The sequence below is a fragment of the Mesocricetus auratus genome, unplaced genomic scaffold, assembly GCF_017639785.1.
Source record: "Mesocricetus auratus isolate SY011 unplaced genomic scaffold, BCM_Maur_2.0 Super-Scaffold_100676, whole genome shotgun sequence".
Taxonomy (NCBI): Eukaryota; Metazoa; Chordata; class Mammalia; order Rodentia; family Cricetidae; genus Mesocricetus; species Mesocricetus auratus.
The window spans coordinates 25,843,699-25,858,891 of NW_024429266.1; the positions used below are offsets into that span (position 1 = coordinate 25,843,699).

The following is a 15,193-nucleotide window of genomic DNA, read 5'->3' on the forward strand; positions in this document are numbered from 1 at the left end:
CAAGCAATTTGCCATTAGTTACTTAAAGGAATTGGATTCAATCTATGAAAACTGTCCTAATGAAACACAGACCCTAGAGCTCTATTGGTGTTCCACGGGCATCTTAAATTTGCCATTAGTTACTTAAAGGAATTGGATTCAATCTATGAAAACTGTCCTAATGAAACACAGACCCTAGAGCTCTATTGGTGTTCCACGGGCATCTTAAATTTTGCATGTCCATTACTAAACTCACCCGTCTGCTTCTGTACCTGTATTTCCACCTGTGTCCTCTTTCTTAGTCAATGGGATAGCTGGCTGCCCACCTAGTTAGAAACCCTTGTATCCTGTTTGACTCATCTCTCTCACTGCCCTCTCCACACATCCCCAAGACTGACCGCTTTGCTCTCAGAACAGTTGTTAGGGTGTCTCCATTTCCTATTCTGGTTCAGAATCTCTCACTTTTCATCTGTGCCTCGGCAGTGGTAGTCTCCATATCCAACCCTGGGCTGCTCTCCTACCTGTAATGAACTACTTGCCAGGCATACAGAGTATGTTTCCAATTCCTCTTGTACAAAACTTCATTCCAAATATTTGAAAACATGTACCTTGGTCTTAAAGTCCTTTTGTTTGTTTGTTTGTTACTAGAATGAACCCTCTAGCCATTCCTCACAGGAAATTCAATAATCATTAGTTCGTGGAGTTGTAACTATCAAACTGTGAACCCCAGAAATATTTGCAGGAGCTCCATTCTTTGACAGACAACCCAGAAATCGGGTTGCTTTCCTTGTCTCACAGAAGAAAAGACCATCACACAAAATAGCCTGCAAAATATAACAACCAAACAACTCTAATTGTCTTAATGTGACATTATTTTGAAAATTTTTATAGAGGGGTGTCAACAATCAAGACTCAGAATTTTGCATTTAGTACTTTAGTGCAGTCAAAATTGTTCATAGACTGAAACCAAGTCCTTTAAATAATTGACATAAGTAGTATTGCCCAAAATTGTCCATGGCAAAACTATCATGTTTTAGACATTTCTAATCAGTGTGGAGCAGAACAGGGCTGTACGTGTCCCTCAGGTGTGCCGTTGTAGAAGCCCTGAATTTATGCAGAGCGCTGATGGCAGTGTCCCTCATTTTTGTTCACAGTTCTCAGAGAAATGCTAATTCCTGTTCCTCAGTCTCTCCTCCAATCACTGGTGACCAATGTCGTCCGAGCCTTCCTTTCACTCACCATCCACTGACCTCTTTTTGGCCCCAAGAAAGTCATCCTCAACCCACAGTTAGCTTGATCTAGAGGGATGTCTATATCATTAGATGGCAAAAACTTTCCCTCCATTCATTTCCCCCACATCTGCTCAAGTGGGACCAAATTATCTAGAGTAGTTTTTTTTACCTGGCCTCCTTTTCCTGAAACACACACAATTACTTCTCTGCAGATGACTGCCTCAGTCAAATCGCTGTGCTCACAATTATCTAACTGCAGGCTCCAACAAACTTTTTGTTCCTGCAAACTTGGCTATTAGAGTTCTGAGATTAGGCAAAAATGTATCTCTTAGATTCTGTCTGATTTTAAAAGCCACAGCAGATCTCAAGTCTTACCATGTTCTTGACATTGTCAATAATTCTTTAACTCACTCCTTTAATTTCCATTTTCCTACAAGTCACAGCAGTTATAGTTTTTGTGTTGACACTAAGGATCATGTTTAAGTCAACCTTCTAACAAGGAAGGCCAATATCACCTCAATTCTGTTTGTAAAATGTAAGGCTAAGACATGCAAGCGATTGTTTTGTCAAAGTCATGACAAAAAAAACCCTAAAAATTCTAAAATCAAAAATGTTACTTTATCCTTGGGTATTGAGTTTCTCACAGTGGGTAAAATCAGTCTTAAACTTCATTTTCCTTTCAAACAAGGAACTCTTGCACATTCCCACAAATTAGTGTCAGCTAACTTTTAGAGGCTATAAGAAAACCAACCCAATGTCTTCTGGCTCATGGCTTAAAGGGTACATGCCAATGATTGTTCCCCCCCTACAACTGATAGAGAGTTTTCTGTGTTGGTTTAAGCTAAGCTTTTGTTTGTTTCCCACTAACAGTCCTTCAATCCACAAGAGGAAAAGTAGCCAAAATAAGGAATCTCCAGTTATGAAGCAGTTAATAAGGATTAGAGATGTTTGCTTGAGAATAATTCAGACGTTTCCCCTTCTAGTTAAACTAGCACACGTCTACATGGCTCTATGGGATGCCTTTTATTACTAGACTCTCCAGTTTATAGTTATTTTGCCTCTGAGTATCTTAAGTAGAGACAATTGAGTGTGAAAAGACTCCTGGGGTCTTCAGAAGTGCTTGCACACCAATGAGTTCTCTCTTTAAGACTCTACCATACTTCAAAGGCCTCTGGCATTTTCTTGAACAATTAATTACCACGTAAAAAGAGCGGAAAAGGCTAAGGGAAATCAGGGTTAAAGGTGACAGTGGAAAAGTAAGGAACCCTGACGAAACGAGAAACATTTCTGACAATGCTCCAAAAAGAGTCATAGCCTTCCAGAGGCCAGACACGATAAATACAGCTACTATACAGAAAGAGAATATCCTATAACAGGCCTGTCTGTGCACAAAAGCTAAGACCATATATGCAGCCTGCTAATACATGCAAGGAGAAAGGGAATGCAATGCAAGCAGCCTAAGATGAAAATGTCGCCCCTGGTTTACACTTACCCAACACCAGCAGTTCCACAGAGTCCTCATTTTTGCCTTCCAGGTCATCCGGGGTGGTGATGATACAGTAATACAGGCCACTGTCTCCCCACATGAGTTTTCCAATCTGAAGATCTGCATCTGTTATCACAAAGAGGAGGACCCACTCCTGAAGAAAGACACTGAACAATGGGGGCCCTGGAACAGGAGCACCCTTTTGGGACATCTACACAGTTCTGTTTCTTTGCCTGGACAGTGGTTGGAAAAATGCTTGCTTTATTTCAAACAAAATAATACAAAGTAGCATCCTTAAGGCAAGAGAATTAGAGTAGAGCCACAGACACATCTGGTTCTAGTCCACTTTCAGGAATAGCTGAGAGGTTTGAACCAGGCCTATGATGGCACTTAAGAATCAGGTAATTTCCCAAATAATTTTGGGTTCCTAGAAATAAACCGATTTCTTCAAGTCATTTAATGATCCAATAGGTCATGAGACTTCTGACCTTTTCTTATCTAAAGCTTAAGAGAACTAGAGAGAGGGTGGAATTGATCCATCTACCTGGCTCTCAAGCTTGTACTCATACACCCCTTTTTCCAGAAAAAGGAATTTTTAGGGAAGCCACTTTTCAGGTTCAGTAAAGAGCTAAAAGGGAAATGTCCAGGAACAAAATGTCTCCCTCAAGTTCTTCCACTAAATAGTTCTGATTTAAAAAAAAAAACTATTTCAAATAGTATTTTGAAACTATAGTTCAAATTGTTCTGGAAAAAAAATCTCTGAGATTGGAGGTCAGGCTCTGAAAGGCTACTCCAGAGCTTATTTCTATGCTCCCTACATATTGCATTGTCTACACTCCCTCCCCAGCCATTCAAAACTATATGTCTGGGCTCATGATGCTCTCGACTCCCACAAAATTAGATCCTGGAGGAACTGAAATGAGACTTCCCCTTCTGTCTGGGGGAAAAAAAAAAAACCAAACCGAGCCTCCTCCCACTCCCTAGACTCATAAAAATGGCATCAGTACCATGAACTATTGTGATCTCTCTGCCCCTGTAGAAGTCTCCCAGGGTAACGGTTGAGCCCTGTTTGGAAGCTACCACGCGAACGGTCCTTCTGCTGTCTAAACAATCCAAGTAGGGGTCCCACTCCAGGTTCCTCTTGCTGAGAGCCTGGGCCCTGGGAGAGGCCATGCCCAGGGATTCTCCCATGCGATCCTGGCAGTAGGATTTGAACTTCCACTGCACCACCGCAGGCTGATGGGAGGATGTGGAGAAATGGCAGCGAAGCACAGTGGGCTGGAAGAGCATGGCCACCTTCTTCTTGTCAGGCACTGACACCTGGAGGCCTTCCGCCATGGCTGCAAAACAGAATGAACACGCTCAAGCCAGATCCATACCAAGGGCCTCACCTCTCGCCACGTGATCGCGTAGTCCCTCCTCACACCTTTATTCTGTGTTTATTTGGGCTCACAGCTCCCAGTTACAGTCTATTGTGGTAAGGAAGGTAGAGCTGCGGGAGCTTGAGTCGGCCAGTCACTGTATCCACCGTGGAGAAACAGAGTTACCAGTGTGTGCCCTTAGCTCCCGTTCTTTCTTACGCAGTCTAGGTTCCTAGCCCAGGGAATGAAGCACCCACAATGAGTAGTTCTTCCCACAACAACCTAACCCGATAACCCCCGCAGGCATGCCCAGAGGCTGTATCCCAAGTCATTCAAGATCTCATCAAGTTCATAGCTGAAACTAACCATCACATCTGGCAAGACATTTGTTGGGGCCCATAAAGATGGCTCCGTTTCATCTTGGCTCAAAGAGAGTTCAAAACTGCCCCTAGTAAGTCGTAAGACATAAAGATCTAAGGCATGGCTACAGTGGGATGTTTAATCTTAGTCGTGGGTGTCTTATCTAAATAACAACAGATTTGGTATGAAGTGTGGTTACTCTTGACTTTCAAGACCAGATAACGAGAAATTGAAATCTAAGGTGTGGTTACTGAACCCTTGGAGAAATTAGGAAGAAAGTCTGTTTGTTCCGTATACAGGATACCAAGCTCCCTTTTTTGGTTAAGGTATTTAAGAATGGTGAAGAATAAACTTGGGGCATTCAGTATTCACTGAATTGCCCTCCTGACTCTATCCTGTGTCTCTGTCTTTCTCTTAATGTCTTTACCTAGCCTTTCTCAATCCACACTCTCCCTCTCAGATACAAACCAGGGCAAGTTGGCTGGTTCTAACTGTAGCCCCATAAAGCCGGGCTCCCACAGACATTCCAATATCCACCAGCTAGCTCCTTGCCTTCAGCTTCACCCCTTTGATGTAACTATTTGAGCACCAAGCCTGACAAATATCAAACACCTTAAAATGAGCCATGTTATCCCATATCTCTCCGTCTTTGCACTTGACGATCCTTGTTTCTGAAATGCTTTGCCTCAGTTCCCTTGGAAATCTGTTTTCCATCATTCAAAACTCAATTCAAAGTCTTCTTAGGATGCATTCTCCGACCAGTTTGTCCCTTCTTCCTTCTTTGTGTCAGCAACATATATCATTGTTGTGTACACAGTTATAGTAACAGTGTTATGAGTTTTTCCTTTCATGCCCTTTCAGGAAAGGACAGTATATTGTCTTACCAACCTTGATTATGAAGCCCAGAGGTGCTGAAAAGATACTTGACAAATAACAATGAAATTAGGAAGTATGACTTCAAGAGACGTTGACTTCTGTTCCATATGGTGACCCAAAAGGAAGAAATAAAGGGGGAAAAAAGTATTTTCACAACAGGGAGAGCTCAGATCCAAAACAGTAGACTAGGTGGAATAGCTTTGAAGAGAAATCACAAGTAGAAATGACACAAAAATCAGATGAGAAGAGATGCCAAAAGAACGGGGTAATTATAGTGAATGAGAGACCAAGGGAATTTGAGAGACCAAGAGCCTGTGTGAATTCATTAGTAAAATCTAGAAAATCTAAGCAACGAGAACACAACTTTCTAAGTGAATGGGAAAGTCTAGAGTTTCAAGCCTAGACTAAGCTTCTGTTAGAAGAGAAAGGAAGGAAGGAAGGAAGGAAGGAAGGAAGGAAGGAAGGAAGGAAGGAAGGTGATGAGAAACAGAAAAGAAATACAAAGGTAAGTGTAAGAGGTTCTGAGCTGAATACAAGAATTGCCAAGTTAACTTCTTGTACCTTCGAGCAGAAGGCTTTTTTCCTTCCTTAGTTTTGGTTTTTTGAGACAGGATCGCTCTGTGTAGCCCTGGCTACCCTGAGCTCTCTCTGTAGACCAGGCTGGCCTCAAACTCAAAGATCCACTTGCCTCTGCCTCCCGAGTGTTGTGATTAAAAGCTTGCACCAGCACATGGGCCCAACCTGGGGCAGAAGGTTTTGCCTTAGAACTGCAGCATAGACTTGAGACAGGTGAGGAAGGACACCTTTCCTTTGAGAACCTTCTCCTCTGTGTCTACGGTACAGATAACTCACCCAACAGCTCAAACAAACTTTTTAGGAATTTGCCTCCTTAGTGAAGCAGTGTTGACAAAGATAAGATGTACTCATGTCTCCCGCTTTCCAGACCCATATCCCTCCCCCATGAAAGGCACAGTGGGAAACATGGACCCTAATTCTTATTATGAGAAAATGATTTCTCCATTCCATGGAATTTGGTAATGAGCACAAGAGTGTTTTGGACCAGCCATGTGCTTACAGGCTACCCATGAATAAATGAAGGAATGGATGAGCAAATATATGATTATTAGTATGAGAATCTCGAGGGCTTTGTAGAGGAAAGTAGTGAATCATAGAGTGTATAATATATTAAAATAGTGTTAGCATCAAACAGGAAAGGCTTGGAATATAATCTGGCAACATACTAGTGGCAAGGTCTTAAAATCTATGTAGCAATCTGAGACTCATTTTCCTCATCTACCCAGGAAGTACCATCATGCTTCCTCCCAGGGACACAACACAAGCATGCTATCTCGTTGGGCACCTTCAAGGAGCAGACTTAATATAGGTAGGTCTCACATGGCAATGCCCCCTCACCATTTTCACCTTTGTCTTCACTTCCTGTTCTGCTGCTACCACATGTCAAGGACCATCTCCTACTACCAGGTTTGATCATATCCATATTCTGTACATCAGCCCCACTGAGGGATAAGTAACAATTCAATCTGGAAGCTCAGTTGATGTAGCTAATTCCACTCTCCCTGATTCATATGGCTGTAATAGCAACATATTGTAAAGGAAAGCCTTTTCCTTGAGAGAAGCCTTCCCGCCAGCCTGGTTCTAGAACCGCATCAGTCCCAAATAAACACACAGGAGGCTATATTAATTATGAAGCTGTTGGCCTTGCTTGTTTCTTACTGGCTAGCTCTGACCTAAGTAATTACCCCATAATTGTTAATCTAAGTATGTCTCTTACTGGAGAAGTTTCCGGGCTTCCTACCCCATGGCGTTACATCTTGACTCTCTGTGTTTCTCATTCCCAGAGTTTTCCTGGACTCCTAGTCCCACCTATCTTGGTTCCCTATTGGCCCAACAGTGCTTTATTGACATAATCACAGGACTTCCCCCATCAACATACATTACTTTACAGTTACTCCTTAAATTACACAGCACCAATTTTGGACCCTGTAATACTTCCAATCTTTATTCATATCCCAGTTTTCCAGGAGACATAAAGAGAGGCGACACGGGTTCCGTTAATAATGGCTGTGCTGGGATGAGACACAGGCACTATTGCCAGAACGCACTATGCACTTGACCATGCCAGTTCTCCGCTCTGTGTCCTGCTGAGACTCTACTTGGGAAAATCACAGTTCCTGGCCTCTCTAGGGTAAATAAAATCAGCAAGGGGGAAGAGTGCAACATAAAAGCATTGCTTGTTGAGGTTTTAAATGTTACTCTTATTTTTTTAAGGAGAGTCAAGTTTGGGGGTTTGTTCATTAGATGATTGCTGAGAATAACCTCTTCAGCAGCTCTGTTCTTTGTTAATGAGATTAGTCACTTGAGCAAGCCAAGCCATTGAGCTCTCTTAATCAATTATTAATAGATGTTAGTCAGCTCTCAGTTGTGTGTGATAGACACACAAACTCATGCTCCGAAGAATCAGAAACACATTCTCAGAAACATTCGTCTTTTTTGCAGCATGGTGGTTAAAGGCCTGGGTTTGGGAATCAGTCCTAAATTAGAATCCAGCTACGTAGCCTTAGGTAAGGTACTCAATGCATGAGCTTCAGATTTCTCATGAGTAAAACCATAACAATAGTAACAGCCTTTTACTGTTTTACTGTCATTTAAAGGTTAAGTGACATTTTATCCTAAATACTGGTGGTAACAAATGATACATATTAAGCACTGGAGATAAGCACCTGCTGCTGTTGTTGCGACTACCAAGAAGTATCTATTGGCTTCTGTGGAGCTGTGGTCCCCAAGCTAGGCAAGTGTAGACAGCCGTGTATGAGACGCTGAGAGTGATGTGGGCAGAAAATTCATAAGCATGCTGGAATACCATTAGGAGCTCCGGGGTGATAGTGTCTGGCTGCTCATCACTTCACTAATGCATGTCCTCGAAGTCAGAATGGAGAGTGGAGTGTGTTGTGTGTGTGCAGGCTCACACACGTGTGCACTGTATGGGTGTAATTGCCCATGCAGGTGCAATGGGACCGTGTACTGGGCTGTTCAAGAGGACAGGATCAGGAGTTCTGACTGTCAGATTCCTAGACTTTTGAGGACCGTAAGTATTAAGATTGAAAGCTAAAAATGAAAATCCCTGTCTCTACTCTGTAGGTTCCAATGGTAAGATGAGTACCATTCAACTCCCAAGACTGCTCTGACCCCATTCATCAGGAACACACCCTCACAAGAAGACGAGGGTCTAGAACTGCTCTTCTGGCCCCAACCCTAATGCCTAGAGTGAGAGATAGGATCCCTTGTGCCCACTGGACAGCATCTGCTGTTCTCAGCTTATGCTTGGCTCATACAGAAATTGTTCCCACTTCAGTGTGCTAATTTGCACCCTAGTTGCCCTGCCCTAAACTTCAATTGCTTTTCCAGACCTGATAACAGCACCTTCTCTGAAGGGTTGGGTATTTTTCCTATGTCCCATCATGCATAGTTGAGTTATATCCGAAACCATGATGGTACTATCCACCATGCCTTCCCTTCCACAATGGACTGAAACCCTACAAAACTGTGAGTTGTTGGGAACTGTGGTCACTGTGAGGCAAAAGTAACTGACATACCCTAGGTAAAAACTTCAGCTTTGATGGTTTGTTCTCTCTGACTTTGACCCCATTAAGTTAGTCACTAAGTCTAAATACCCCTCAAACTTGAATTTTCTCTATTCCCACGACAACCAGGCTTCTAGTTCCTCCTACCGAGTAATAGTTGTATGGCACTATGTGCCAAGCCCCTCTCCTATAGCATGTAATGAATTCTTTCAAAATCCTATGAAATCAAAGTTATTTTCACACTCATTTTACTCATGAAAAACTAATATTCAAAGATTACACATACCCTATCTAATACATCAGGGTAGCAGCTGACAGGCAGGCTGAGGCCCAGGCTGACTGGCTCCAAAGTTCTTTTTTTTGTGTGTTTGTTTGTTTTTGTTTGTTTGTTTTTCAGAGGAAAATGCTGAGAGATCAGAGAGAAGAAGCAAGCCAAAGCCACCTTTACCTCCTTAGCATCTCAGCAGACCAGAGAGTGAGTTCCTGTTTCTCCCTGCTTATATCCTGTTTCCTCCCAACTATCTCACTTCCTGTCTGTCTGTACAGACCTCCAGACCTCTATGGTTAGCTAGAGGCAAGCTCCATTCTCTGACACACAGACAGGCTTTATTTGTACAAGCAAGATATCACCACAAGTTATCTTCTCGCAGCATTAAAATTCTGTAGGGAAATTCACGCTCCAAAGTTCTTAACTATCATTTTATATAGGTAGCATTACCATCTGTGTATGAGAACAGTGTCCTGAGTAGTCTGACCATTTCTAGCCCAATCTATACTCCACATTTTTTTCTAGAGCATTCTTTTTTAAACACATTGTCATCCATATAAGTTTTATTACCAAACATTTCGGTTTCTTGCTTTGCAGACTACTCATTCCTCATGGTCTCTCCAGGATAAAATCCCCAAATCCCAATGCCTTGGTATGATATACAATCTTATTCATGGGTCTCAAGAGATGGCACAACAGTTGAGAGCACTTGCTGCTCTCCCAAAGGACCAGAGGTCAGTTCCCAACACCTACATTGGGCAGCTCACAGTCACCTATAACTCCAGCTCCAGAGGATCCAATGCCCTTTTCTGACCCCTAGGGGCACCCACATATACATGGCAGACAGACAGACAGACACACACACACACACACACACACTTTAAAGATAAATCTTACCCATGACTGGCCCCATGTACTCTCCAGCTATCCACTCTCTCTTTATCCTTTGTCTATAACAGAAGGACACATAGCTGAAAGGTGTTCCTGGAGCCAGAGAGAAGCACTGAGGGGAGGTGTGGCAAACAGAGGAACAAGCTCTGGCACACAGTGGGAAAGCAGACATTTTGAGCTCAGGCTCTGACACATATTGGGAAGGCTGTGTTCTGAGCTCAGTCATTGGCACACAGTGGGAAGGCTGTGTTCTGAACTTGATCATTGGCACACAGTGGGAAGACAAGCATTCTGAGCTCAGACCCTGGCACACAGTGGGAAGACAGGCATTCTGAGCTCAGATACTGGCACACAGTGGGAAGGCTGTGTTCTGAGCACACAGTGGGAAGACAGGCATTCTGAGCTCAGATACTGGCACACAGTGGGAAGGCTGTGTTCTGAGCACACAGTGGGAAGACAGGCATTCTGAGCTCAGACACTGGCACACAGTGGGAAGGCTGTGTTCTGACTCAGTCATTGCACACAGTGGGAAGGCTGTGTTCTGACTCAGTCATTGCACACAGTGTGAAGGCTGTGTTCTGACTCAGTCATTGCACACAGTGGGAAGGCTGTGTTCTGAGCTCGGGCACTGGCACACAGTGGGAAGGCTGTGCTCTCAACATGAGCACTAGCAGTAGAAAAGCTCAGGTGTTTGTATCAGCTTACGGAACTTGAGTTTTGAAGTTTTCTAAATCATTTTAGAGATACAGAAAAAATCTGTTCCACCCTCCAAACTAAGGTAGGTATTGGGGAGAACTGAAGAGAGGCAGAGAAAAGTGAGGAAAACAGAGAAATAAGTGAAGGGGAGCACGCGACTGTGTGTGGTACGGAGCACACCTGTAAAACTCAGAAATCCTTTAAAACGTTAAGCACTGATTGAAGGGAGCATTTCATGGCTACCAAAGATAACAGGTAGTATGTTTGCAGAGGAGAGAGCCATTATTGTTAGACTATCTATTCTTGCATGTACTTTGTCTTCTGGTCTCCAGAAAAAAAAATTACATGAGCATTTTAATTCTGTCAAGTGTATTTAAAATACTTCATTAAGCTCAAGCAACACCAAGAAAAGACAAATTCCAGATCTTAGTACGTTTAATCTGACCTTGTTTATTTTATTACTCTAAGGTCCCCAAAGTTAGTTGCCAGAATTTAGTTGAGTCTGAACCCCCAACACTTAGCAAAGCCATAGGCTATAGCTGAGGTCTAAAAGCATGTAAAGCGAATGAACAAATGCATGCACACATGAACCTGGGGGTCTGAATAGCTTTCTCAGCAAGTGGGTCTCTGTGCAGAGCATGGATTCTGGCCAATACCTAAGAAGCTGCCTGGAAGTGGAAGTGAATAGTGACAGCTCAGAACAGCAGCTACCCTCTTGGCTCACTTTCAGACTCGGGAAAGTCAGCTCCAAGTACAGACAGTGCCAGCAAAATAGGGTCCTACCCCGATTCTCCTGTGAAGAAAGGCATTCTATATATGACAAACTGTGTTCTTATGGAAATAACAAAAGCAAATTCTAAAGCAAAGCTGTTCCTATTTTAGCATCCTCATTTTTTCCAAGTTCCTTTTCCCCACTTGTTGTTAGCGATTCCTCCTGCATCTCCGAGAGGCAGTTCTATAAGCATACCCCCATTTCAGAGAAGCAAAATCGTTGCCAAAGGTCACAGAGAAGTATCCTTGGAGACAGGCATCTTTAGAAGTCTTGTATAAAGCTTACCCATCACTTAACTTCAAGTCTCCAAAGCAGATTTGACAAATTTCTCATTCCCCAGAGTATCCCACAGACAACTAAGGTGTGTCTCTATTCAGTATGACATTTCAGATCTTCCTTCTGCTCTCAAGTTGTCCTAAGAAATCTATCATTTGTTTTCACATTTTAAACATGTTGTCTCAATCTTCTAAAGACATTTTTAAGAAACAATTAATGGCCGGGCGGTGGTGGCGCACACCTTTAATCCCAGCACTCGGGAGGCAGAGGCAGGTGGATCTCTGTGAGTTCGAGGCCGGGCTGGACCGATAGCCTCCAAAACAATACAGAGAAACCCTGTCTCGTAAAAACCAAAAAAAAAAAAAGAAAGAAAGAAAGAAACAATTAATGGACAGGCTTTCTAAATGTAGGCAAGAATACAAGGTATGCACATATCTCCAGTGGGGTTAGCCCATAGTCCAGTGGGGTCAGCCCATAGTCCAGCCAAGTAAAGAAAGACTGTGCATCCCTGAGTATTCAGGATGGGAGCATTTGCCTAGTGTCTACCTGCAAGCAAAGAAAATGCAGCTTGATAGTTTTCTTCTAGAAGTAGAAACCATCTTCTTGATCAACTAAGGTTAAAAAAAATTAAGTCTTTACTAGGAGTAGTAGACATGACCTCAGAACCTGCCTGTTTTCTGAGCTTTGCTCTCTAAGTTTCCTAATTGACTCCCCAAGTTAATCAGATTCTTTCCAAAAGAAAAAAATTTCTTCCCTGATTAAACTGGCTAGAACCAGTATCTCTGCTTTGCTACCTCAGTACCTGAATCCTGCATCTACATTAGTTCTAAACAGATCACTTCAAGTTTTTTTTAATGCTAGCATTCTAGTATGTTTTCCTTCTAAGAATCTCAAAAGTCAACACCATGGCCCCATTTCAGATAATACTGTGGTCATTGCCACCCAGGGGGGGTTTGTTCATGGCCTAGTTATCATTTGCTACCAATAGCTCTGATGCCTGTGCACACAGAGCTTGCCACTCATTAAGCATACTTCCTATGTCTCCAGCTGAGCCATGCTTTCCCATTCTGCCACCACCATGTAGATAAAAGCCAGACACATATCTCCTTTCTACCTGATTTGTTTCATCATCCACAGATCTGAAATGAACTATGGCTGATGTCTAGCTGGCTTGTGTGCTGTGCCAATGGGACCAAGGCAGTGCTGAAAGGGGTTAGTCTTCATCCTGCAATTCAGAGGGACTTTAGAAACCATCCTGGTTCTTTCAGATGGGTCAGACTTCAGCCATTTAGAAAAGGCAGAGAACATACAAGGAAGTTCCTATCAACCTTTGTCAACTTGTTGTCTGTATTTCTTGTCTAGGTCTCCCCTGAGCTCCAGACCCAAATACACAGCTTTAGTCTCTATTTTAGTGTTACACAAGCACATTCATGCTCATTCTGCTAGAGGGAGACACAGCCATTTCTTCCTTTTGGGTAACAGAACATTCTGGGTTTTCATTTGGTCAGACAAACCACCAAGAACTACACATTTCCTGGACTCTCTTGCAGCTAGCTGTGGTCATGTGACTAGATTTAAGAAGTGAGAAGTAAAGTGTACAGCTTCTAGGTCATCTCTCTGTCAGCAACTCTGATAGTCCTAGCCCCACAGATTCAAACTGCAATTAGAGAAATACAGTATTTTATATTAGTCATTGTGTGTGATAATTAAGATCATCAACTTTATAGGACCTAAAATAACTGAGAAGGCAAGACTCTGGACATGTCTGGAATTATGAAGAATTATTGAGATGAGGTTAAGTGAGGTGGGAAGACCCAATCTAAATTAGACTGTACCATGCCATGGGCTGGAGACCCAGACTACATAAAAAGGAGAAGGGATTGAGCCCAAGCATTTCTTTCCTTCTGCTTCAGATTGCAGACACAGGGTAGTCAATATCTGCAGCTCCTGCCACCATGACTCCCCTACTATGGTAACTGTAGCCTTGAACCATGAGCCAAACAAACTCTCCCTTAAGTTGGGTATATTTTTCCCAGCTTTGCCTAAAGCAGCTAATGTACTATGTTTTAGGTTACCTTAATTATAGAAGCCTAGGCTATAATATAATTTTGAGAAAAGAGAGGGAGAGATTTTCATGCCCCTTATCTATGTGTTTCCCCTTTCATATTAATTCATGTCCATGGACGGTATCCCTAGAAATTCCAAGATACAAATTTGGAGGCATCTTTAACATTCCTTCCCCTTCAACCTCTGCATCCAGGCAATCCTACTTCCACCATCCTGTTGGTCTGTGCATGGATGTCTCTCATCTCACTGTACCATGTAGGTTCAGGTCACATCACACCTTCACCTACAGGGTTTCTTACCCATATCTAATCTATTCCCCACCTTGAGCACAAATGAGCTTTCTAAAATGCACATCTGATTATGGCACTCCCATGCCTCAGACTCTTTTTTCAAGACTCCTTCTAGCCCTCTAGAGGACAAAGGGGCTTCTCTTTGTTCCTACAGCACTAAATGCTTCAACCATAGACAAATATTTGTAGTTTTCAGAAAATATCATGTCCTCCCTTGATTCTCAGCCTTTACAAAGCCTGTTCCCTTTGCACATTTCTTTCTCCCCATAGCACCCCTTCCCTTCTAACTCCTACTTATTCTCCAGGACTTCCTCTAGTATCTCTAAAAGCTGCTTCCTTCTTTTGGTGCAATCACTGTACACACAGAATCACAGCTCATTGCCTGAGAATTTCCTATTCAGTCATCTAGGACTTTTGTTAACAACAGTTCCTTTCTGCAGGTTTCTAAAGAGTCTGCTACACAGTAATGACAAGATTACTGTCTTAGATGACTTAGTCCAGCTGACAGACTGAACTGTTTGTTCCTTCTTCAATCTTGTATTTGGGCGCTACAGACAAGGGTACAGTTCAAACACCATAGACTATGCACTAGGCCACAGGATTTCCTTTGCTTAGTATAATATGAGCAGATAAACCATAAGACCTGTCTAAGTACAAGTTTTGAAGGCACTTGTGTGGTTTGGTTCTACACACTGTCTCTATACTCCTACCCAATGCCCCAAGCATTTGCCCTCCACTGTGAGAACAAAATAACCAATTAGTGTCTGTTCTTTCATACTTGGTATTGGAATTAAAAGGCAACTAGTACTGAGTCAAGTCCACCAAGCCTAGCCAAAAGCCAGCTACCCGCAGTAAGCTGCAGCTTCCATGTGACATGATTAAAAACTAAATGTCAACTACAGTGAACTATCAAGATTTGTTTCTTGATGCTGTATCAAAATGCTAATGAATATACCTAGTTGGGTTCATGAGAAGAACTGAGTTATTACTATGTACCAAACACTGTTCTGAGAGTTTTTACATGGTTTAACTTTAAT

At 42.6% G+C, this 15,193-nt stretch overlaps 1 protein-coding gene across 1 annotated transcript in view; it reads right to left on the minus strand.

The window, feature by feature from the left end:
* Nucleotides 1-15,193, minus strand: part of Ildr2 (immunoglobulin like domain containing receptor 2) — a 62,232-nt gene that overhangs the window by 39,834 nt on the left and 7,205 nt on the right. The window contains exons 3-4 of the mRNA XM_040739079.1: nucleotides 3,705-4,037; nucleotides 2,704-2,823 (exon numbers count right to left, since the gene is read on the minus strand). Coding sequence (XP_040595013.1) covers nucleotides 2,704-2,823; nucleotides 3,705-4,037 — 453 coding nt within the window. The remainder of the gene's footprint in view (nucleotides 1-2,703; nucleotides 2,824-3,704; nucleotides 4,038-15,193) is intronic.